At 45.5% G+C, this 25963-nt stretch overlaps 1 protein-coding gene across 1 annotated transcript in view; it reads right to left on the reverse strand.

Moving 5' to 3' along the window:
* The window catches only part of PSMA1 (proteasome 20S subunit alpha 1), a 356676-nt gene that overhangs the window by 279901 nt on the left and 50812 nt on the right, over window positions 1–25963 (reverse strand). Inside the window, exon 2 of the mRNA XM_069623735.1 lies at window positions 4480–4524. Within this exon, the coding sequence (XP_069479836.1) occupies window positions 4480–4524 (45 nt within the window). The remainder of the gene's footprint in view (window positions 1–4479; window positions 4525–25963) is intronic.

Here is a 25963-nt window from a genome sequence, read left to right on the forward strand (position 1 = left end):
TTTCCAGCGAGTCCAAGAGCAATGGGAGTCTGTGGAATCTTATGTGGCCTGTTTGAGATCCTTGAGTTATTCTTGTGAATTTGAGCATCTGACTGACTCACTGATCAGAGATCAGTTGTTAAGGGCACCAACAACGTCAGAATTCAGGAGAAGTTTCTCACTAAAGACATGGTGTTGGATGAGGCTGTTGAATTGGCCAGGAGTAGTGAACGGACTTCCCAGTATGTCAAAGAGCTCAGGATCGATAAGCAAGCCTCCCCAACTACGTCAGTATGTGCCATTGATCAGAGGAAGATGATGGGCATTCCGGCAGCAAGAAAAGGTCATTGGAATGCGAGGAATTCATATTCTCGATGTGGAAATCCCAGACATGGTGCCAACTTCCCGTCCTGTCCCGCCAGGTTCGCAGAGTGCTTCAAATGCAAGGGCAGAGGGCACTTTGCCAATGTTTGTAAGGCCACATCCATAAACCTTTTAGAGCCCAGTATGGAGAACAGACCCAACATGAGGAAAGTGTTCGGAGAAATTACAATATACAAGAAGTTTTGAGCACACAGGAACGTGGTCCCAGGAAGGTGTTTGAAATTTCGGCCATATCTGGGGAGACAAAGGGACCAGCAGACATCTTCCACATTGATGGATGCAAACTAGTAATGAAGGTCGATACTTGCTCTCCCTGGACCATAATATCGCAGGACACTTTAGTGAACACCTTAAAGAAGAGGGATACTATAATACGCCCCACTAACATTAAGGCGTGTGGATATGGTGAATCTGCAATAGAGATTTTGGGGGAGTTCCCGGCAAAGGTGCTTTACAAAGAAAGAGAGTACCTAGCCAACATCCTGGTAGCAAAAAGGGGTGCTTCTTTATTAGGAAGGGAAGAACAAAGGAGTTTGGGCGTGAGGATACAGGCAAGTGCGCCCCACCCAGTGACGATTGCAGAGGTCGAGGATGTCTGGCCCAAAGAATTTCCTGAGGTGTTTTCTGAAAGACTAGGGGGACTTAAGGATTTTGATCATATAAAACTTAGGAATGGTGCACGGCCTGTGGTGCACAAAGTCAGACAAGTGCCACTGAACATGAGGGGTCGACTGCGTGATGAGTTGGACGATCCTATTAGCAAGGGGGTTATTGAACCGGTGGCAGCCACTGAATGGCTATCGCTTATTGTACTGGTGGCCAAGGCTAACAGGAAGTTGAGACTATGTGTCGATTTGTGCAGCCTAAATCAGAATATAATTGTTGAGAGGCATCCACTTCCAAACATCTCAGACTCTTTCCATGCTAGGTGAACAAAAGATATTTTCTGTCATTGACTTGTCAGCGGCTTATCAGGTTCCGTTGTCCAGAGAGTCTCAGCATCTTACTGTCTTCATCACCCCTGTGGGTATCTAAGTACAGTTGCATGCCATTTGGCCTGGCTTCGGCTGCGTCTGTATTTCAGAGGGTGATGGAGGAGGTGCTTAAGGGTTTGAGAAAAGTCACGGTTTTCCAGGATGACATTCTGGTATTTACTGATAATGAAAATGAACACAATGAAATGCTAAGGGCAGTATTAATGAGACTCAGGGGAGCTGGACTACCTGTTCAGAGGAACAAGTGTAAAATTGCTGTAAGAGAAGTGGAATACCTAGGCAACAAAATATCCTGCGATGGTATCTCTCCAAAGAAGTGTCTTGTTGATAGTATTAGTAGTGCTGCCCAGCCACAGGACAAAGAACAATTGCCTTCATTTATGGGGCTGGCGGAGTACTACCATAAGTTTGTCAGTGGTTTTGCCACTATTTCCTCTCCGTTGAGAGATCTATTGAAAAAAGGCGTAAAGTATGAGTGGTCGAGTGAGTGCCAGAAGGGTTTCCAAAAGATTAAAGCGTGCATTATTCAAGCGCCTTCTTTGGGGGGTGGGTGGGTGTTTGTTTCAGGCAGAAAAACAGTCTTGGCTGTGGATGCAAGTACTCTTGGTTTTGGTGCTGCGCTGTCCCAGTATGATAATGGGAAAGTTGAACTTATCATTGCTTTTGCGTCTAGGCCGTTGAGGGGGGCGGAGGAAAATTACTCTGTGATAGAAAGAGAAGCGTTGGCAGTTTCCTGGGCTGTTCCACATTTTAAATACTATCTCTGGGGTCAAACATTTACAGTAAAAACAGATCACAAACGTTTAGTGCAACTATTGGGTAATGTAGAATGGGTCAAGGGATCTCCCAGGATTTCAAGGTGGATGATAGAACTATTGGCCTATGATTTTAAGGTTGTGTATATTCCGGGAAAGGAAAATGTTGTAGCAGATTGCCCGTCTAGGCTACCCGTGGGAAGCAAAGATGTCAGGGAGGCATTTATGGAGTAAGGTTTGAGTATTTCAGAAATTGAGTTCGAGGCCATAAGTAAGGATGAGTGGAAAGTTTGCGATGGTGAAGATGTGTTGACACAAGTGAAAATGTGGACCAGAACAGGGTGGCCTCACAAAAATCTTATTGAGAAGAAATGTGACTGTTAATACAGGATTAAAGATGAGTTAAGTCTGTCAGAGGATGGTCTCAAGCTCAGGAAAGGTAGTACAGTAGTTCCCCCTGATAACATTAGGTCTAAATTAGTGAGTATAGCACATCAAGGACATTTGGGCATGGGAGGCACGAAGAGACATCTTCGACAATCTTATTGGTGGCCAGGAGTTGACAGCGGTGTGGAGAGGTGTGTAAGAAGCTGCAGGCAGTGTGAGAGAAGTGATAAGAGCAGAGTTGTCAGAGAAGCACCAATAAGACCTGTAACTGTGCACGACGAACGCTGGAAAAAAGGTTGCAGTAGATTTGGTGGGCCCACTGCAGAATTTGGGCGATGATTTCAGGTATTTAGTTGTTCTAGTGGATTACCACTCAAAGTGGATTGAGTGGAAGGCGATTCGTGAAGCCACCACTTCCCAAATGATTTTGTTTTTTGAAGAAATATTTTACAGACCGGGTTTCCCTACAGAATTGATTTCGGATAATGGTGTCCAGTTCTGTTCTGAAAAGATGTTAGATTTTCTCAAGAACAAATTTGGTGTAAAACATGTTAGGACAGCTCTCTACCAACCCAGGGCTAATGGTCTGGTGGAGAGGGCAAAAAGGTTTGTGAAAGGGGGTTTACAGCTGGCGATGGCGACGTGTTTAAACTGGCAGAAGGTGTTGAAAGAGATGATTTGGAATTACTGCACGACTCCACATACAGTTAACCAAGGTTTCTCCTTTCATGTCTCTCAAGGGTAGGCAACCGGGCACGAAGCTCTGCCCAGGTTGGCTAAACCTGGCAAGGAGTGTGAATGTGGATAGAGATAAGATCATGACACTTATCAGAGAAGCACACAATGAATATAAAGAGAGGTTTGATATGGAAAGGAAATCCAAGGAGATAACCTGGAAGGAGGGAGATCTAGTCTACGTCAGGAATCCAAGGTTGTCTCCCAAATGCATTGAAAGTAAGTTCATTGGTCCAAAGAGGATTGCCGTGGTGAGAGGCAATGTAGTTATCATGGAAGGGGGAAGAGTGTTGGTCCATGTCCAGATTAGTAAAGTGCAACAATGATGGTGAGGCAGTGGACCGTGAAACAAGTGAAAATAGCAATGATGGTGAGCAGTTGCGTGAACCAGGAGTGAGCAACAGAGCACAAAAAGATGACTGCACGAATGTTAAGTCAGAGAGGATTACAAAGAAGCCCCTCTGGTTGAAAGATTACTACCTTGAGTAATGCCGTTAACATTGTAAGGGAGGAGATGTGTGGGGATTGTTCATCTATTATACATATGTTAATGTATTAGTATAATCATAAGATAGAGTATAATGCACTTGTGAGTTCTACTTACCTGTTTTTCCTTGTTCCTAGTGTTGAGAGGCATTGTGATCTCATACTATTCCATTTAGAGTGTTTTCCTTTATGCATGATTCTTAATACAGTCAGTTGGAGGCTGCCTCTGTGGGCAGTGCCTGCTGTCGTGTGTCTTTACTTATTATTAAATGTTAAGACGTGCCTTCGTTGTCTGAGCGTCTTTCCTAACATAGTACAACCCCATAAAAACAATGTATTTGCCGTTTGTGGTATCCTGGTATGATTGTAGCTAGTGCTTGTGTATGAAAGGGCCTCATAGAATGTTAAAGTGGAGCGGAGAGTGTTGGAGGCATGGGGGTTCCAGAGAGTGTCGGTTGGGACTTGGAGAAAACTGGGAACCAGGGCAGAGGCTTATCACTTACTCTCCTACCTTTCATTGACTATGCTATGTAACCAAGAAGAATAAAGCCTGTTTCGTTTTACACTTACCTGAGTCAGCCTGGTTCCTGCTTCATGTCTTTTCTGACTCAGATACATCACCGTTCCCACTTTAACCATTTTGCCCCACCTACACCCACGAGCTAGACAACTTGAATGCCCAACACCCAATATTTTTCTATAGAAAAAAAACACAGTAAGCCAACATCAAAAGTGAAAGCAATAATGAAACCAAATACCTGAGGGCTCCACACCGTCACATCGTTGTCATACTGATTGCGAAACTAAAATGCAAACAAAAACAATATCGATCATGGTTTGCGCAGCAAAAAGATATCCACTTGCTTTTAAATGAGGAAAAACAAATCATGCTTGTGGCACGTTCTCCTAATTCTGTTGGGATTTGGTTTTAGGAACATTGTTAATTATTTAATGTCCCAGTGATTACACCTCTGGGGAAACAGCCTCATGAAAGAAAAAGTAATTTAACAGACTGTACCCAATGGCCTTCAACGATCCGTAGCAGTGTCATCGTCACAAACAAACATTGTCATAAACAAAACGCAGCAGCTCAGAATTGATCTCATCTGGAATAATGAAAAGGGGTACATTTGCTAACTAATGGCATGTCCACATAATTTAGATGAGACATAACAATTTGACACAACCTGGTATCGGTCTTATGTAAAGTGTATAACCAACAAGCAAAATGGGGAGCAGTAGTGTAGACTGGGGTGGCACAACTACGTATATTCAGGTTTTGCGATAAGATTCTTGGAAAACGTCAAGGCCTAAAAAGCAAGCATAATTTCCATTAAAATGATATATATGTAATGAAAACATTTGTGGTGGGAGTGAAATGGGATTTCACCCATTCTGCCCTGCCAGGTAGCTGCAGCAAGTGGGATACCATTTCATGTCAGAATTCACCTCATAATAGTACAGGCATAAAAAGGTTGCCTGCCAAGTCAACTCTACACATACACAGCGCACACCATTTTTTAAAAGCCAAGCGTCAATTCTCATTAGCCAATGGCTACGTCAGTGCACATTTTGAGGCCTGAACAACCCAGACAAAAACACCCCAGCAAACAATCTTGATTTGTGCTCCATGTTAATTATTGCAATTATTTTTTTGGTCCAGTTCTTTTTCCTCCCACACAGATGTAAAAATATTAGTGATCTATGTGTATCAAAATCAGCTGACACGCGTTTCATGCCACAGTCTGAAACAAATAGAAAACAAACAAAAAATAAATAAATAAACTTACCAACATTGTGTATGCATCGTCAGGAAGTACATGTTACCCACATATTGTTTTACTGTCAATGTACAAATAAAACTCTTCTGAGAAGAGTTAGAGAGCAGGTCATAAGGCTACTTCATTTAAAAACAAGCATACACAAATTCATGATGTACATAAATGCTTATTGAAACATCACCTAGTGGTTATATAAGCGGCCTGCCGAGATTCTGCAGATTTACCCACAGATTGTTATAATGTTAATACTGCCTAGTTAAGGTTAATTAACAGTTCCAAGCTTCAACTGCATTTATACAGATTCAACAAGCACATTCTAATCTGATGCAGTTTTGTCATTGTACCAACAGTGGGCTTTGTTGTATTGTACAAACGTTTCTCTTGAGCCGTCACCAGATTTTAATTAGTTTGCGTACATGCCTCAATTTTTCTGGGCTACTTTGTACAAATACAGCCACATTTTGGTCTGGACTGCCCACACTTCCTTCAATACAACGAAGCACCATCAACATATGGAGGGTTTTAAAAAGTAAGAAAAATCCCATCTAACCTAAATGTGGGGGTAGAATAGACCACTTCAGCTATTGTAACCCGGGCGGGGACGTCGTGGGGCTCACAGCCAATCAGGAAGCTCAGAAAACAGGCTGTACCTCATTGTATTGCCAGTGGTCTGAGCCCCCGAGCAGCGGGAGGCTGTGTCTTTCCTCCCAGGGAAAAGGACCACTCTTGTCCTCCCCCCACCAACCCCACAACCACCCCAACCCATTCCTGCATCACTCCCTCACTAGACTGCAGCGACATCTCGCCTGCTGTCCCACCCTTTCCGTCAGCGTCAATGGGCTTTTTTTTGCTGCTTTGCCTCCATAGACATCTCTGGAACCTCCAACTTTTTGCGGTTTTGAACCCGACCTGACTTTTGGAGGCAAGGAAAAAGCCTTTTTTTGTTTACTTACCTTGCTTAGCTCATGGGGCACTGATCAGTTCAAATTGTCATTAGTGCAGGGAGAGACCGTCCTCAAATGTAAAATTCCTTATTCATTTTAAGCTGCACACATCTTACAGTGAAGTGTGGTAGGGATACTTTGTATCCCTTTAACTACGTCTTTCGCAACTTTATGGTTACTTGCATGACGTGTCAAAGACGAGCTTATAGCAGTGTTCCCTCTCATTCTCCATAGGGCCACAAACACAACGATTTCTAGCAGTGAAAACCTGAACCGGCAGCTCACCGGAAAGGCAGGGATATGCAGCGCAGTGCTGCACACATCAAACTGGCAATCGAGGCACTCCACTTCGGTCAGAAACTAACTTTGAAAATGACTATATTGTTAGCAGGTCGCCATTACTAAAAGCTGTTGTACCCCCGTGCAAAAAGGGTGTGAGCTAAGCCTGTAAAGTGTCTTCTCATGCCTGTAATCTGACCCCTATGGAAAAGGAACCAGCAGTTGGTCCCGGGAATCAGCTGAGGTGGGGAACCGATGGAAAGAAAAGCGGTATGGAGAAAGGTCCAAGGCAGTGTGGGTTTTTCGGGTGAGGTCAAGGGAGAAGGCGCACTACAAGGCCAGGCAGAGGAAGGAAGGTGCGAAAGGAGTGTGGAAGAAGATTACAGAGAGCATGCAAGAGGCATTGGTTGGCGAGAGGAAGTGGTACTTGGATGTGAGTGATTCTCAAGTAGAGCATATGAGTACGAGTAGAAACGTGACTGGGAGAGTGGTAGGAGGGGGTCTGTGGGATAAGGGGAGGGTGGAATGTATTAGAACTTGGAGAGTAGTAGATATGGGAGGGCAGAGTAATAGAACAGGTGGTAAAAAGGGAGGAGGATCGAGAAGATCTGAGGGATAAATGAGGGAGAAGGGAGAGCCGGTGGGAGGATGAAAATGGATGAGTATTAGGAAGGGCGGAAACTAGAGAAAAGATCAGGGCAATGATTGCAAGTCACGGAAAGACAAGGAGCTTGTGCAATTGGGAGGAACCTATTCCAACTTTGAAGACCATGGTTACATTTGTGTGGCCTGAATAGGATCAACCTAGGTATTCCCAGAAGGAGAATGCTAAAAAAGGTATTTGCCTTTCGCCATAATCAGCGGCTAGTCAGCTGTTAAATAGTAGGTGTTACCCATCACTAATGTTAATCTGGGGGTTTAGGGAAACCTGAACAAGAGAAAAAGTGTACAGCTCTTAGTCCAACCCTTCTCCAGAATTTCAATAAAACCCCTTCCACTAGTTGGTATGTTCTTGAGGTCAGCTGTGACAAGAGGAGACACACGTTTCACATTGTGACCTTAATTGTTTGCCCTTACAGATGTTCTCTGGCTTGGAGGTGGGTCCGTGATCTTTAGCCCTCTGCTCTGTCCCTTCCAATCTTTGTTAATACAACTCTGGGTGAGGAGGTAAGTTCACAAATCAGCTGAGCAACTGTCACCTCTTCTCATTGTGAAGGGTTTGACAAGTTTCAAAAGCGTGACTCCAGATTTCCTCAATAGTCTTGACCAGAGACACCAGCACCAATATTTATGAACTATTTTGCTGCTACACTTGATATGGGAGCCGCTACGGTTACAAAACTGTGGAAAAGCCAACCTGCAGGTCAGTCTTCATTACAGCTTTCTTTACTCAGGGACGATGTGCTCAAATGTACGGACCAGATGTTATCCTGCTGCTTTGGTAGAGCATTTAGTAGGCAGACATGGTTAACATTAACCAAGTTCCAGTTTTCTCAGAATAAAACGTGGTCAGTTAAGTGGCTTTCTCTCGATTGGTTTTGTGGGTTAGAGATGTAAAAAGTGTGATAACATGACCTAACACCATGGGGTGGGGGGGGGGGGGGGGTTGTCAAGAACACCTGACCAGAAAAATTGAGAAATGTATTGGCGAGTAAGGATGTCTGAGTACAACTGCGTTTGCGCACACACGTTTTTGTATTCATGGTTTGTCAGGGAACTTTGATTCTTATGAAATTATTTCAGTCTCTCCGCTGGTCATGCAGTACTGAAGCTTGCCGTACACTTTCTTCAGGAGGGCAGTTTTAACTAGGAGAGCTTTTCTCAACCTTAGCAGCCATAAGAATCAAGCAATGCCTCCAGGCCTCCAGATAAGGTGCGTACCTGGGCTTTTTACGCATGGAAATCTTGTAAATAAGTCAGCTTTATTACTTTCCTGTGTACATTTACACACAAGTTTAGAGCAGATGGCAGTGCAAAGGTCAAGTTACTTGACAGAAACCAGAAAGCTTCTTTTGGGCTTCTTTTGATTTTGATCTACATAGATGTAATTGCAAGCCACCTCTGAACAGACCGGATTTAAAAAAGAAAAAACTGCACACTGTGATAAAAGGAATGGTTTCTTTCCATTCAGCTTCTGGGTTGATGCTCATGCAGCAGACAGAAGCACTGTGCATAATTATTGTCCTAGAATATTAGAATTGTATAATTAATAAGATGGATAACTAAGTTGCATTTGAGAATTAATATTTTGTAACAAATGCTTTTTTCCAGTGAAAGCAAACCAGTATTGCACAATTGTATTTTTCAGAGTTCTGGTGCATTTTTACACTTGTAATTTAATTTATACTCTAAACTTGCAGTCAATGGGGTACATTACTATAAATGGTCAGTGGCAGCAGAGTCTTTGCTCAAGGGTGGGTGATTGTCATTACATCAATTACAGGTGTTCTAGCCTCTCAAATCCTCAAGACTACAATTAAAACATCCAAAATATGACTCTCTGGGAAGTGAAAGCGCTGTTCAATAAACAAATGAAAGTTACATTGGTAATTGAAATAGAAACTCAGCAAAACCTGTCCCTGTGATAATCCAGATAGGTATTTAACTTTATGTAGGGCTTCATGAATGGTCAGTCCAACATCTAAGTACTGTGATTATTATACCTCAGTCGATACTCAGTTAACAGACCTCTGAAGGATGTTGGCTAATAAGATAGCTCAGCCGGTTCAGCACTCATTGCTGCAATCTGTAGGTAACAGGTTCGAATCCAGGCAACGCCAACGTAGCTTTCTATTCTTTCGAGGTCAATAAAGGAGTACCAACTTTGGTTTGGTGATAATTGCGATAAATATGTTCTATGTACAGCACTTTGCCAAAAGCACTATATAAATAACCATTTGACAATTAGATTAGATATAGAATTTAGCATGGAGTCGTCCTTGCCCCTGTGCACAGTTTAATCATAACATTGGCATACCATTAGGTAGTAATAGCTCCAGAAAACGAGGACTTTCATTAAACCTCAAAAGACAATTCTGCTATCGAACCTCAAAACACACAATACAATTCATGTTTGCTTTACTATGTAATTGGCTAGGTTTTTGTGATTTCGACATTTAAATATATACAGGAGAGATCAAATGGCTAGACCTTAGAGAAATAATGAAAGGTGTATTCTGTGACAATGCAGAAAGCTGCTGCATAGTAATGATTTCCATACATTTTTTTGCGCACGTCCGCTAGATGTCATACATTTTACTCTTTCAAAAGGAGAAAAGTCATTTTTACTTTACTCTCAAAGTTTAAAAATAGAGAGTAAAATACTCCCACCTCAAAATCTTAGCTGGAGCACTGAATGCCTCTATGAGGTTTATCAACCAACCTATGTGGAGATAGAACAGAGGCTCACCATCAACATCTTGTGGCATGAATATTAAGCACACTCTCGGAGCATATACCTAGCCGCCTCTAGGTATCAGCAGCTTGCACATCTCTGAGTCAGACAAAGGCTCTTGGCTCGGTTAGACATTGGGAAAAAAAGTGGAATGATTGTCAGCTTCAGGTCCTGGGAACATCCAACGCTAGTCAGCGATTCTTACGGCTCACCAGATGGGACTAGTGGTTTATACGTTTAAGGGCCAAGGGGTCCATTTTACCCCACCTTCAAAGGGTTACTGCCAATTAAGCAGCAACTGACTTGTTATATTGTCAACTAATGTACACAGATTGTTAGGGGGGGGGGGGGAAATCCCTCTCTTTCTATAGTGCTAATATTGGTCTGAGGGCCTTCAGTCTGTCCTTCCGCCATTCCCATCATTCTCTCCATCTTGAGCCCTACGCCAAGACAGCTTCCACCCTGGTTTCTCCACGCTTCAGGTTCACACTTCCTACCACTAGGTTTTGTTCCACCCTACATTCCTCCTTCAAAAAATCTCTGCTCGTCTCAAGGGGGTGTGGGTTAATATGTCTATTTACTCCGGTGTGCTCCTTTTTCAGAACCTTCCCAGCTCTTTTAAATCATGCCTGCGCTATGACTTAGTTCCTACTGTCGTTCCTGGCTATTCCCCATTTCTGTTTTAACTCTCTGCACCAACGAGTTATTTATTCCCTGGGGACTCCTGATTATATTAGCAATGGTCTGGCATTGGGTCACTACTTGATGGTCTTGCTCGCCAGCACCCACAATACGTCATCTTGGAACTCATTGTAGCATGATAAGCAGCTCTGTTCTGCAGTCTCTCTGGCCTGCTTGTGATCTGCTACGGCTGAGCGCAAAGTGCAAGCTCCTTCACTCGCTCCCCGTCTCTCAGGTAAGGGGGACATTGTTCGGCAGGAATACAAACACCACCAGCTCACAGAAGGTATTTGTCTCACAGGTGCATGTTTGCAGCTATTCTCACAACTCACCCCAATTTCCCCTTCACTCTCGCCTGAAGTGGAGGAGGCAGATGGTTCTGAAGGACTTGATCGGACGTCCTCAGAGCGCAGCTTGGAGGTACTCTTCTTATCGAAGAGATGAGGTCTGTTCCGGGAGGTCGCCACTATGCCCTACGAAGGTAACAAAGGGTGTCAGAGGTGGACCTCCCGGGAACATCCCTATAATGGGGAAAAGCCTGGGGGGTGGGTGCGGGGGGCATAAAACACTCTGTTGCTGTTAGCACCTGGCGAGCAGATGGGGTTGGTATCCGTAGATGACAGTAGCCAGTTGAAGGTAATCACAGATCAAACAGCCAGGCGGAAAAAGAACAAGTGCCAAGCAGGATAAGCATGCGACAGAGTGAGCAGAAGAGGAGCAGCAAGCAGCCAGCAGCAGTGAGTAAACCAGGAAGGCAGGAGAATTATGAAGGCAGAGCAGAAGGCGGAAGAGGGAAATCAGGAAAACTAGCATTGGTAACCAAAGTGAAACAACAAGGGTTGCAACGCGAAGAAGGGGTGGAGCAAAGCAATTGATATAGCGATCACGCGAGCGCCAGTGGGAAGCTAGTCCACGATGGAACATTGGTAAGAAGACGCAGCAGAACTTCAAAGGGAGTGTCCATCTAGACCAGAGCTTCCAAGCTCTCGTATTCATGCCAGCTATGGTCACTGGATTGCAAAGCTTTCTGGCAGTTGGGAGCCAGTATGCCACAATATTGTCTTTGTGGCTGCCTTACAGTGTCTCAGGGAGCACGGTAGGAGGCAGCTTGCCAGCAGGATTGCTTTCCATCCAAGCTTCTGGCAACACATTAGGTAGTGGCCAGAGCTGGCCAGTCCATCGTGGCTCGATTCCCCTAGATGTCAGGATAGGGAGTTCAGTCAACTCACAAATTACTCTCCAGACCCGGAAAAGGCAATTTGTATAGGGAGTAAAAGTGGGAAGAACTATGGGCACTCAAATGAGGCCAGGAGTTAAAAACTTTGACTCCTGTGGGAGGAACGCCCTGGAACAAGCGGTCTGCAGTTCAGGGTGCCTGCAGGAGCTTTATGGTGATTTTAATAGCGGTGGGGGAAGATTGATTCTTCTTGGGCAGAGGCTGGTCTCTCCTGGAGTTAATCTGCATACTCCACCTTTTCCTCCCTTATAAAACTGGGCTTCTTTTACAATGTCCTGATACAGGGCAGCATAGGGATCTTTATCCAAACAGGGGGTGTAGAGTTTGCTTACCAGCTTACATCTGGAGAACTAGTTTGGGTACTATGGCCCAGTTGATGATTCAAATGCAGCGTAGAAGTAATTTAATGGGGCGTTTTGTGCAGTGCTACATGTTATCCTGCTGCTACTTCAAATGACTCGTAGGCCCTGTGAGGGTGGACCATTTGGGCCTCGAATGGATATTGGCTGTAAGGCTTTTTTTGGCTGGGGTAGATGAGAAGTGAACAGCAGCACCCTCTCGGGTTTGTCAAGCCCAGTCCCTCAGGAGATAGGGTGGATGACTATACCCTGACCAGGCCTGGGTTTGCAGACCTTCGTCTGTGGTGGGCAGAGAAGGGGACAGCGGCAGCAGGAAGGCCCACACTAGAAGGTAAGCACAGACAAACACATGCCTGCTTAACACAGAATTCAGTCTGCCTCACTTAATAGACATGTTCCAGAGTATGAACAGCAGGCGAAACCCACAAAGTCTCCCTCTCATGTCAACCCCACCACCCCTAGAATTCTCCCCTTAGTCAATTGTTGAGCACAAGAAACACTGTATTCAGCAATTACAAAGCTAACACAAGTGATTATTTTATCTAAATGTTACCTAAATAGTTAGCTGTTTACTTTCACGGAGAGAAAGCAACATTTGTATACTCTTCCTGTTCATGGTAGCCCATTTCAACATGATCACGTCGACAGATGGATGCTGCAATGTCTGAAGTCTGATCCATTAGTTAATTAATGTATTCCTTTAATCGTTTAAGTTTACTTTGGTTGTTTAAAGTGTATTGTGCGGTTAGAATAGTGGTTCAAGTTAATCATTGTGCCTTTAAAAGATTGTCCAATAGTCTCAATAAAAGAACAATGCCTGGCACATGAATCCAATTATTAAAAATTGGCAATGTATTCAAATGTTAAAAAATGATTACTGAAGCATATGTACATCAAACAAGAATTGAGTGCTTCAGAATAAGTCGAATTTTTCTTGTGCACCTCTTTGGCTTTATTTGTACTCAACGAACAAATGGGTCACCACCACCACACCATATGCGCCCAGCCGCCCATAGGAACTCTTAAACCCCATTTACAAGCTCATCTGGGCCTGCAGGTTTCCTGTTCAGGAGAATAGCCTCAGTTGTCATTTCCTGTATTTTTTATTGATATTGAGACACCCCCGCACTACCACAACAAAAAAAAAAAACTGTCGACTCCACTGCTAATCGTGGAATAGCCAGGACCTTAAGAGTTTGGTTAAGTAGTCCACCCAGGTAACCTCAGAAATCTAAAAATGTACCAACTGTACCATTGAATTTCAAGGACCAGTATATTCAATGGTCCTTGCTTCTGGCACAGTTTAAGATACTGCCCCACAGTGTATTTGTGCAGACATTTCCTGCTCCCTTTCTCTCCGTTGTTTTCTCTTTGCTACGCTGTATGGGCAACTGTGGTGGCCCACCAAGACACAAGACACAAGAATTACGTTTCAATGAAAGATTTGGTAGGACCACCACCTATGAGGACCAAGGGATTATTTACAACTCAACTACATGTTCTTCTCCACTATAAACAAGCCAGATTTCTGACACCATTACAAGGCATGGAGGAGTCTCCGACAACAAGGGAAGATGGCTTACCAGGGTGATTCAGCCAGTTTAAGCTACCAGTATGTCTGTATGGGTTGGAGGTAGCAGTGACGCAAGTCACACTGCCCCGGTCTTTGAGGGGATTATCAAACCTGTGTTGTGGGAATCTCAGACAGTACCTAGTGCTTACATACAGGTTCAGAGCACTGTAGCCCTGTCACCAAGTTATTGGCTTTAGCAATGATGGTTTGGTGAGACACGCTATGGTCCATCTACACTTAGAACATGTGTTCCCCACACCTCCCCCCAATACCAGTACTACTTAGCTCCCAAAGTCCATACAATGGCAGGAACCATGCAACCCATCAAACACTGCCGAGAAGAGCGGGACGGGCCCAATGAGAAAGAACTGCAAAAGCCAGCAGCTCATGGAGTTCTGTTCACAAAATCATGAAAGAAAACTGGCACAATGAAGGGGAAGAACGAACGATGTGATGGATGGAGGTTTGTTATGAATCCTAACCACTGGCATTGCTCGGGCAGCCCTCCAGACAATCGTTCTTCAGACAGCCAGGCTATTACAGAAGGCGAAAGACTGCATGCAAATCAGGCTTGGTCCCACCCCAAAAGTTACCATTTATGAACACAGTTTGAATGTTACTATTTTATGAACGCTGATTTGCATTCTGCTTATATTGTTGACTGTCCTATGTAAAGCGCTTTGGACAAAAGGCGCTATATAAAATACAATAAATACAAATACAAAAGGGGCAGCCCAGCGCAAACTGTGAAGGGGCAATACTTCCATAAGTCCCCAACATGGCCAACAAACATTTCGCAATTTCCCTGCAGAACCGGAAAAACATCTCAAATGAAGAATGCCAGTCCCACAATTGCAAAAAATCCAACCAAGAATGGGCAGGTTAGGCCACTCAGCAACCTGGCCACAACCAACAGTGTCCACAGAGCCTAAATAACAGCTCAGATGGGACAGTGTTGGTGTAACTGAAGGCTGGATATCAGAGTGCTGGAGAGAGAAGATGAAGAGAAGCTGGAGAAGACTAAGGAAAAGCAAAAAAGCAAACCTTGCACAGTGAGGCAGCCAGAGAGCCTGCATAAGGAACTGCAAGAGAGTTTGGAGATCACTGGAAGTAAGGACCATGGCACTATAGAGGCACCACAAGGAAGGTCCAAGAGTGAAAGCACCTTTGGATCATGACATGGTTACCAGGTCTAGCAGAACAAAGTGCCTCCAACTCGCTTTCCTAAAGTCAGAAAGACTATCTTGTGGGTGAGAAGTATTCCTTAGAAGAGAGACATGCTTGACAGGGTGAGAAAGGCACCATGTACGGAATAGTGACATGAAGCACTATGACCTCGGACCAGCAAACAAATGAATGAAGAACTATCCTCCTGGTGTGTATTACAATAAGTAAGAAGGGCACTTTAATGCTGGGAAGAGGACTTGTTGCTAAGAAGCTGCTGGGATGCTTTATCCCCGAGACTGTGCTTTAGAGATAAGGGTAGGAGGTTTGGAGGGTCCAGTATCCCCATAATCAATCTTTAACATGACCTCCTAGGCACTTATCCCTGCCCTTTCCCACTTATGTTTCAATCTTGAAATCTCAAGTCAAGCATAAAAAGCATAGTTTTGCACCGCAGACAAGACTGCATCGTATACCATTGCCCAGCTTTTTTTCCTGAAGATATTGTTGGTGTGGTCTACCTCATGAGCACATTCCAGGAAATTAACATTCTTGTAGCGCTTAATGTTGTGAACGGGTCTAATCCAACAGTCGGTCTAATTTGTCCTGGGGAATGAAATCCAACTTGTTACATAGGTTCTTTTCCAGCAACCCCCCTCCACCCCTTTAGAGATCTTGGCCTTTAAGACCTGCATCACAATTATTACAGATTTTCCTCAATAATATTCTGGCAGACCTGCTCTACTACCTCATTTTCTTCTGAGTGGTTCAGTGGAGAGATTGAGCAGTTTCTAAAGCATATCGATCTAACATGTCTTTAGCATTGGTCAGTTTGATTCCACGGAAATGAGGGAATGATTTTTATTTTACGCACGCATGGCTTTCAGTGGGGATGATAGCCCTCGTCTTGGATAGCCTTATCCCCTTCTTTTGAATGTCTGAATTGGCAACCATAGCCCTACATCACCCAAAATAAATAAAAAATAAAGGGAGTCCATTTCCAGTATTTCTGCAATATTTAAACATTGAGGCACTCCCAACCTTCTTTTATGCTAGTAAGACCTAGACTAGACTATTTACAGTGTGTGGCAGTGTGCCCTGCAGTTCAGCAAGCAGCCAGGGACGCTGTTGCTGACTTTGGGAGTGTCAGCCAGTACAATTGTTTGGATGCAGGCCAATATATACACCAGGACAAGCGCTATGTCTGGCAGTGCGTCCTACAGTTCGGCAGTTCAGCAGTTTGTGGTTTAACCAAATGGCTGTTTGCTTACTCCCACAGCAGACTGTGTGGGAAAAAACTTGTATGAGTTGAGAAGAAGAAATCTTATGAGCAAGATGATCTCTGTCCCTCCGGTAGCCTTGTAAGCAGCAATAGACACGCTGCTTCCTCTATCTCAGGGTGAGGGCCCATCTATGGTTACAGGTATTTCAAATACTGTGCTTCCTACTAAAGACCAAAGTGCTAAGCTCACGAAAATGACTGTTTATTGTGCCGTTATTGCTGTAGCATTGGTGAGCACGAGTAGAATAGCAGGAGTAGAATGTTCAGTGAGTGCAGGAATGAGACCGAAGACAACTATTGACAGCCAGGGTTTGTCTATATCACATGTGATCCTGCTTACCATACCCGACCTTCTGGACACAGACTACAATATTGGGAAGGGGCAGTCTGGTAATAGGATGGCATCGGGCTCTAGAGCAAACTCGAAAATATTGGGCCGTTTTTTTTTTTTTCGAATCTGGGCACCTCAATTTTCATTATATGCATCGACGCCAATGATGGCTTCCCCTCCCCCCCGCCCACCCAAGAAGGCTTTCAACAATCCTAAAATAAATTGATTGTAAAATCTCAGGAGGAAAGTTAAGACTGCTTGGTGAGATAAATCAGGTGTTGTGTGTGTGCGCTAGTATCCCTCTATGAAGGGATAAGAGTGGAGTCGAAAATACACTCAACTATGTTAAGAGTCCCTGTTATTTAAATATGAGACTATTGATGCCCATACGAAGCGGAGGAACTTTTTGAGCTCTGAGGGTAGGGATTAACAGGGGGTGAAGGGGTGCAGTTCCAGATGAAGTAGCGCAGAAAGTCGTCAGGGGGGAAAAAGACACCAAGTGATGCCCCGCTAAGATGAGATTTTGTCAGTGATGGAAATCTCAGGACAAAGACAAGGGGTGCCTTCAGTTATTCCAAAAGAGACCTCTTATATCACCAGGACTAATTAAATATTCAAAGACAAAGGAGAGAATCTACAACTCTTTTCCAACGTGCCTTCTACATGTACGAACCCTAACACTGTACGGCACTGCTAGCTTCCGCAAGAAACAGTAAGGGAAATAATCAGGCTGGTGGGGCGTGGCTAGGCAGCCATGGAATAGGCTGCATCTCCTGAGAGCTCCGTGATCCGAAATATGATCCGTGGAAGCGCATGCAGCCCAACAGCTGATTCCAGTCCCAAAAGAGCACGAGATGTGCATAAATACGCAGGGACCGAGATACGTGAACCAGCTGGAGGATTGGAACAGTGTGGCAGAAGATATGATAATTTGTATCTGTGGTCGAGAGCTGTGACATCGACAAAGATGGCGGCGACCCGAGACAAAGGGATTCTCTGAGGCGACAATAGCAGTGGAGGAGCGGGCCGCCGAGAAAGAAGAAGCCGGCACGTCACTGTGGGGTGTTGGCAGCTGAAGCAGCGTTACAATACTAGCCCATGTGCACACTGGAATAAGCTGCGGAATAACTCGCAACTTGGGGCTGGCAACCCTGGCTGCACAGGACTGCTAGAAGAGCATTAAGAAGACAGCAGAGGCCCCCTGCTGTATGCGCTTCGCATACACGTTGCGAGCAGAAGAAGGCCCGCCGCGTGAAGCTGCAGGTCCGGCCCCAGAGGTCCGGGCGGAATAGGAATAATTCGATGGTCGGCAACCCTAAGAGCTACAACATTGCACACAAGCGCGAGGAGCGCACGCACACAGGTAAAAGGCGGTGAGACTTGGGAAGATACCAGCGGGGCCTGGGCTTGCGGCTCTGCAGCGTGAATATAACGCTGTGGAAGCGTAGCCGGCGCTGAAAGCCCCACTGCACAACACACCCGGCAGGACAAAGCAGCCCTAATGTGACAACACGTACACGGCCCAGTGCAGTGACTTTACCTGGGCAGCTTAACAGTGGCGTTGGAAGAATAAAAGTAATCCCTGAAGTCCATAAACATCGGACGGCAGGATAAAACGTGCAGGCAACACAGACAACACGCCACAGCACACTAGAAAGGGCTAGCAACACCGAGACCTTATTATTATTAGGAGGGTCCGAGGGCCAAACCCCAAGTGATTAAGGGTAACCCCTAGAGGCGAAGGTGAACATAGTGAACGCTATGTGAATGAGACACCCAAGGCAAGACTGAAGGAGGCACGGAGAAACCTGCAGTGTGCAGCAAGACAGCAATCGGAGGGCAGCCCCACATACTGCCATGAGATACCAGGCCCGAGACTGGCCTGCCAAAAAAAAGGGTAGACTGGTGGTAAGACCGCATGAAGTAAATAACCACAGGCTAAAGATTGGCAGACACGGCGTCCTACAGTGAGGCTACACAGAGACCACGGAGGCAAGGGTCCGCAACTGAAAAGAGCTGTAGCCAAGAACTGGTCACTAGAAGTGCCTAAGCTCATCAGAGTGAAGTGCGCATATATGTACTTCAAGCACACCAGGCACGGGATCGGTCCCCAGTAGGGATGTACCCGTGTCATGCAAAAGGGAAGCGGGAAGCAACATTATCAAGAGCCCGCGTCGGAGTTAGTGAAGCAGCGCACCGCCACAGGAATCGAGACGATAAGGCACACAGGGACGCCCACACAATGGCCCAAAAAGGAAGCAAAAGCAAAGTGAAGCAGCAGACCATGGATATATTCATCAAAGCACAGCATTCGCCAACTGCGCCAGCACATGCCGTGACTATGACGCAAGACAACGCGGGCTCACCAAGAGACGATCAACGGATCCTTGCAGCTATCACGGAACTAAAATCCTCGTGGGGAACGGCAATGGCTGAGCTGAAAGAGGCACTGGAATTGAAGATAGATGCTGTAGGAATCGATGTCAATCTATTGGAGGCACGATGTGAGGGCATTGGCAGACCGAACAAATGGCTTGGAGAGTGCCGTTAAGACAAATACGGAGGTCAGCACCACCAATACAAGAGAGGTCCATGTATTGAAACAACAGGTGGCCAATCTGGAAAACCGGGCAGAAGAAGGGAAGGACGCGCAAGACACAGTAACATACGAGTGGTGGAACTACCAAAAGGAGAAGGCATGGACCCCACGGATTATGTCGAGAACATGATACTCCAAGAAATAGGAGCTGGTAAACTCTCCCAGGGGTTCGCGGTTGAACGGGCACACAGAGCCCAGACGAGAAGACCTCAACCAGGGGCTCCGCCCCACGCCATCATTGCAAAAATACTTAGAGATCGAGAAAAGATCCTAGAATTTTTTCAGAAAAGCGGAACAATAACCAGAGTGTCAGCAACGATCACGGCTTACCCAGACTACACCATGTTAGTACAGAGACAGCGATACAACTACGTGTCAGTCAAAAGAAGATTGCGCAAAGCTGGGTTTAAGTATATGCTCCTTTACCCGGCAAAACAAAGTCTTGCACAAAGGCAAAGCCCACTTTTTTGAGACCCCGGAGGAAGCGACAAACTGGCTGGATACACAAGGGTGCCTAGAGACGGAGGAAGACCAGGACCGAGAGGGACAGGCTAAGTGATCCGATAACAGGTGGGCTAAAGGTGGGGGAAAGACATTGCAGTGGTAAAGGCGTAGAGATTTTTAAGGCTGGGGGTAGAAGGTGGGGTGGCACCTGTCAAACACTCGCCAAGTGAACATTGTGGACTGGAATATAGAGGCGAGTAGATTAGACATGTGATGCACAACGCAGCGATTTATAGTTAAACCAGAGCCACAGGACACGTGTTCTATCGCCATTAGGTGTAATAGTAGGTGCGCTGATAGGGCAGCATCTCCCCACTGGGTCTCAAGTACAGGCAGCGCAGAGAAAGGGGCTAGATGTGGGGGAGCCTGAGATCCAGGGATGGAGCTGGGCAACAGTTGGGAGGGGAATGGGGGGTTGAGGAGTTGGGAGTAGAGCAGTGCTTGGAGATCGACAAAGAGAGGGGCGGGATGTGCTGAGGCTATGGGGGACCTTAAGGTAATCACCTGGAATGTCAAGGGGCTCAATAGCTATTTAAAAAGGAATAAGGTCATGATGTATTTGCGCAGACAGAAGATAGATATAGCTCTGATACAAGAGACTCACCTCACGAGAGAAAAACTAAGTTGGTCCGGAAGAAATGGAGGGGGACAACAGTGGGTGCAACATACTCTGCCTATGCTAGAGGGGTGATCACTTGGGTGGCACCCCATGTTCCGTTCCAGATACTACAGTCCACTGTGGATGCAGATGGGAGGATGGTGGCTATAAGGGGACTGATGGAAAATAAAGAAATACGTATTATAAATACATATGCCTCGAATCAAGACACAGTGGCATACTTCAAGACGCTACATACCAAAATGTGCATGTACCTAGAGGGGTGGGGGGGTGATTTGGGGTGGGGATTTCAACTACACGCTAAACCCGAAAATAGACAGATCAGATGGCAAAATAGATAGACCCTCCCCCGCTGCCGCTGCTAGAGCGCTGCAGTCAGTATTGACAGATTTCGGGCTGGTAGATGTATGGAGGGCATACCACCCACGGTATAGACAGTACTTGCATTATTCGGCCCCACAAAATCTGCACACTAGGCTTGACTATATGTTTGCCACACAGGAGCTGCTGGCGGAAATAGCACAGACAGAATATAAAGAGAGGGTCTTGTCAGACCACTCGCCATTGATCTTGATGTGGCAATATCAGCCCCCAAGAGCTAGGATCCCAACATGGCGACTCAGAGCCAAGGCACTAAAAGATATAAGGTTTAGGGAGGATCTGAGAGAAGAGATTACAAATTACTTGGAGACCAACACTGGAAGCGTTGAGTCAGCCGGTACGCTCTGGGAAACCTTCAAAGTGGTAGTAAGAGGGATAGCTATAGACAAATCTAAAGGACTACAAGGAGGGATACTTGGAGAATTGCAGGCAACTGAGGAGGAACTAGAAGGTGTCCTGGGTAGAGGTGGTGGTACCAAAGATGAGGCAGAAACTATATTTTCACTGCAACAAAAATGCACTGGACACTGGGAGAGGCTATGCAATCTGAACTATAAAAAATATGTAGAGAGACAACATGCGGGAGGAGACAAACCGGGGAGGATGCTAGCATGGTTATACAAAAGCGAGACCCACAGAACCACAATCTGGGCAATAACAAGAGAAGATGGGCAAATAGTGGACACCCAAGAGGGTGTGAATAGAGAGTTCCTGGAATATTACTAGCAATTTTATGGGGACGTAGAGAGAGAGGTGACCACCGGAAAATATGGGAAACCTTGGAAGATATAAGCATGCCACGAATTAGCATAGAGGAGTGAGAAGACTTAGATGCCCCCATTACCATAGAGGAACTGGAAGAGGTGGTACATCAGCTACCTACTAGTAAGACCCCGGGGGCCGATGGACTCCCAAGTGAATTTTATAAAACATATAGAAATGAGGTTCTTCCCCCGCTTGAGCAATGCTGAAGGAGTCATACGAGACAGGAAGATTGCCACAATCCCCAAGAGAGGCAATCATCATTCCACTCCCTAAGCCCAATAAGCCAAGCAAGGATTGCGGATCATTCAGACCGCTATCGATGCTTAATCAAGATAGTAAAATGCTCACAGCGGTACTGGCAAACAGAATGAGACGGATCATTAACAAACGTATACACCCGGGTCAGACCGGATATGTGCCACATAGGAATATATCTGATAACCTCAGACGACTACATCGAGTTATACAACACACGAAAGGGGGCTTAGGAGAGCAATCGTATCGCTGGATGTAATAAAAGCCTTTGACTCAGTCAAATGGCCTTGCCTGATTGCAGCTCTGACTAATTACGGGATAGGGCCTGGGTATCTCAAATGGGTCAAATTATTATATAGTGCACCGCTGGCCAGAGTCAAAACGGGAGCGATAATATCGGAGAGGTGGCAACTCAGCAGGGGTACTAGACAAGGATGCCGGTGGTGTCACGAGTGCGATACGGAACTTGTCTGTGTGGCGCCGTTGGTGGTATGTTCACGGTGTACGAAGGTATCCTTCCAAGATGGCGCCAATTCCTTTGTGCGCTGGTCCAGTTCTTCGATCGGATCGAGAGTCTGTGACTCCTCATCAGCACGGAAGAGTATTTCCAGCATCAACCCCAAAGGACCAGCACGTTGATACGACTATCGTGAGCCACGCTCCGTGAGTAACTAGGAATCATTTAGATATCCCATACCGCTCTACTAACCTCTTCTTTCCTACTCCCTTCTAATCTCTCTCCCTCTCATTTCCCTATAAAGTCTCCTCGTGGACGAATTCCCAGACCAGTCCCTCCCGGTCCCCTACTTAGGCATTACGGCATTTGCTCTCCAGTAAGTGATCCGCGATTTCCCTAACTCTTCCCTTTCTTTGGATCCGTGGTTAACCGTTTTTCTTTCACTCCGTATTAGCAAGGGCAGAATCCCTCCAGAACTACAGTACCCAGACTCCTCTTCCTCCATAGATGTTACGTCTTCTCACGGAGGGAATTACTACCCTTTTAATACTAGGGTAGGTACGCTACATGTACATCCCACTCTTAGATCAGCCATACCGTTCTGTTCTTACCTTTATCTCGCATATTCACAGAACGTACCTCGGCATTCCAGTCACCTCTTCGCAGGCGGCCGAAAGCCAGCAACCTTGTGACCAACACCTGAAACCCATTAGAACTCCAGCCAAGGTACAGTTGTCATTTCTTTCCTACTTCTACATTTCCCTTACTATAAAACCCAGAACACTTACCTTTCTTAATTTGTACCTACAGTCAGAGGCACAGACACGGACACCAACACCCTCGACGTATAAGTGCCTTCTGTGGCGGACTCTCGACGCTCGCTAGCCTCGACAGCCATCTTCTGGAAACCTCCACGATCCCCAGCTACTAGGGTTTTTCCCCCGACCAAGGGTTTCCCCCGACGCCTCGACTCCACGCCTGTTTCATTAGGCAGGGAGAGGGGGATTCAGGTATTTCCTTAATACCCACACTGCATTTGAAGACAAGGTAAGAGAGCCTACTGTTATTCTGATTGCCTGTACTTATCAAGACTACCTTTGCCTTGGATTGAAAATCCACCTGCTTTATTGGTTTTGGAGCTTGAGGAGATAACACGTGGTCCCCGATGCTATACATCTGAGCACTAAATCCCCTGGCGATATACCTGTGACAGCAGTACGGCATTATAGGGATTGACATCAAAGGGGAGCCGCACTTACGTCTCACTATATGCAGATGACATGCTGCTCTATTTACAGTACCCTGAAGAGAACCTCCAGTATGTCCTGGAAGTGATGGAGCGATTTGTGTCACTATCTAGCATTGCGGTGAACCCCAAAAAATCATGTATATTTCCTCTGGGTAGGTATGTGGGGATCCCGCGAGATCAGCTACCAATTTTACAAATACCATGGGAGATAAATACGTTTAGATACCTTGGGATAGACATTTACCATACGGTAGAGGCAGAACATCAACACAATACTGAGGAAGCGGTAAAAAGCATTGAAAACATCATGAGGCCTGGGAGAAACTCCCCTTGGCAATGATGGGAAGGGGGCAATGCTGAAGATGGTAGTTCTGCCGAGATTACTACATTATTTTGGGAATATAGCATATCTGATATCAAGGCGGTTTTTTGTTAAACTAGATAGCATATGCAGGGACTTTCTCTGGCACGGGACGAGAAACAGAATTGCCCTCTGGAAGTTACAAAACACGTATGAAAAAGGGGGTATACAACTGCCAAACTACGAGATCTATTATCTAGCTAGCCAACTACAATATGTGGCAAAATGGCTATCAGAAGACCCGACCTCAGAATCTAGATTGCAGAGACTGGAATGTGCCCCGTTCTTCCTGAAAGAAATGATATGGCTGCCTAAATTAGAGCTGAAAGAACGCCCAGAGATTATGCCACTAGGATGGAAAGTATGGCACAAAGCCTGCCAGGTTATGGAGAACCCAACCCAGTGTTCCCCGCAAGTGCCAATAGTCGCACGGACGGGAAAAGATGGTCAGTTAATGAAGATGATTAGGAAGCACTGGGAACCGGTAGGAATAGCAACAGTGGGAGATGTAAGGCAGGAGGGGAGAATCAAGGAATTTGGGATGTTGGTGAAGGAAACGGGGTTGCATAGACAGTATATTACATATAACAGAATGGTGAGACGGATTAAAGAGACATGGTCGGAAATAATACTAGAGGAGCAACCGGATTCTGCTATAGAAACAATATATGACATAGCAGAAAGAGGGCACGAGATATCCAGAATATATGAGCTGTTGATGTCCAAAGCGGGGAAAGAAGTGATACGATTAAGACAGGACTGGGAAGAAGTGGGTGCTCCAATGAGCGACGGGATGTGGAAGCAGGCCCACGGGTACCACAAGTAAGTGTCAAGGAAAGCGAGGTTACAACAAATACAGCTATATATAACCCACAGGGCATGTATGACACCCCAGAGGATAGCTAAATTTAGAAACGTGGAACGGCAAAATTGCCCAAAATGTGGCGAAGAAAACGCTGGGATGACGCACATGTTTTGGGCGTGCCCAGAGATTGGTAAATTCTGGGAAGAAGTAGCCCATAGATTAGATGAGAAAGAGATGAAAATAAATGTTGAAACAGCGTGGGCATGTCTGATAGGAGGGTTCCCTAGACAGCGCAAATTAAAGCACGTAAGTAAATTGAAGGATTTGGCATACATACTTGCAAAGTGTAGAATTGCCATGGGTTGGAAGGCATGCCATAGACCAAGGATAGAAGTTTGGTGGAGAGACCTCCAGAAATGGACTGAAGTTGAAACAGCAGTGTGGCAGGAAGCTGGTAAAACAGGAGGGGATGAAGAAGCGGAAACCCTGACGGCTTGGAAACATTTAGTGGCTACACTGTATGGGCCCACTCAGGACTGGCCAAGTGACCAGGACTCAGTTGAGTACATAGACAAGGAAACCCCTTTGCATGATGGAGAAGCAGATCGCGAAGTAGAGTAGGCTCGACAGGGGGAGGGGGGTGACAGGGGGGGGGGGGGGATGGGAGATGCAGTAGACCTGGTTTGACCTGTGTAAAACCCGAAATATTGTGACATGTACTGCAAGCTTGGTTGTATTTTTGAAGAGAAATCAATAAAATTGTTTTAAAAAAAAGAATAAGGCTGGTTTGTGGAAGAAATCAAAGAACAAATCTTCTAGAAACAATTCTAAACAATCTTCAAGAATATTTCTACATACATTGATTAATCAACCATCCGTAAAGGCCGTTTTAGACAAGGAACAACCTTCTGTTACCATTAGCCAGCAACTGCCTTTTTAGGGAGTAGAGGGCCCTCATTTGGATGAAGTTTTGTTAATCCCCAACGCTCCGTTAGGGTCAACTGAGTTAGTGAAAACCAGCATTTCCCTTTCAGTACAAACAGATCCATTACCCATTGTCTTCTTCATTCCCCTTTTCTGTGCAAGCATGTCCCACGGTAGTATCAGAGCCAGCGAAAATAAGTAATCTGTTTTTAGCACAAATGGATTAAACATTTACATTTTACTCCCTTCCCAATCTATGCCTTTCAGCCAGAGAGAGCCTTCAAGGAGGTGCAACATC

This window comes from Ambystoma mexicanum, chromosome 11, assembly GCF_040938575.1.
Source record: "Ambystoma mexicanum isolate Mex_15411 chromosome 11, UKY_AmexF1_1, whole genome shotgun sequence".
NCBI lineage: Eukaryota > Metazoa > Chordata > Amphibia > Caudata > Ambystomatidae > Ambystoma > Ambystoma mexicanum.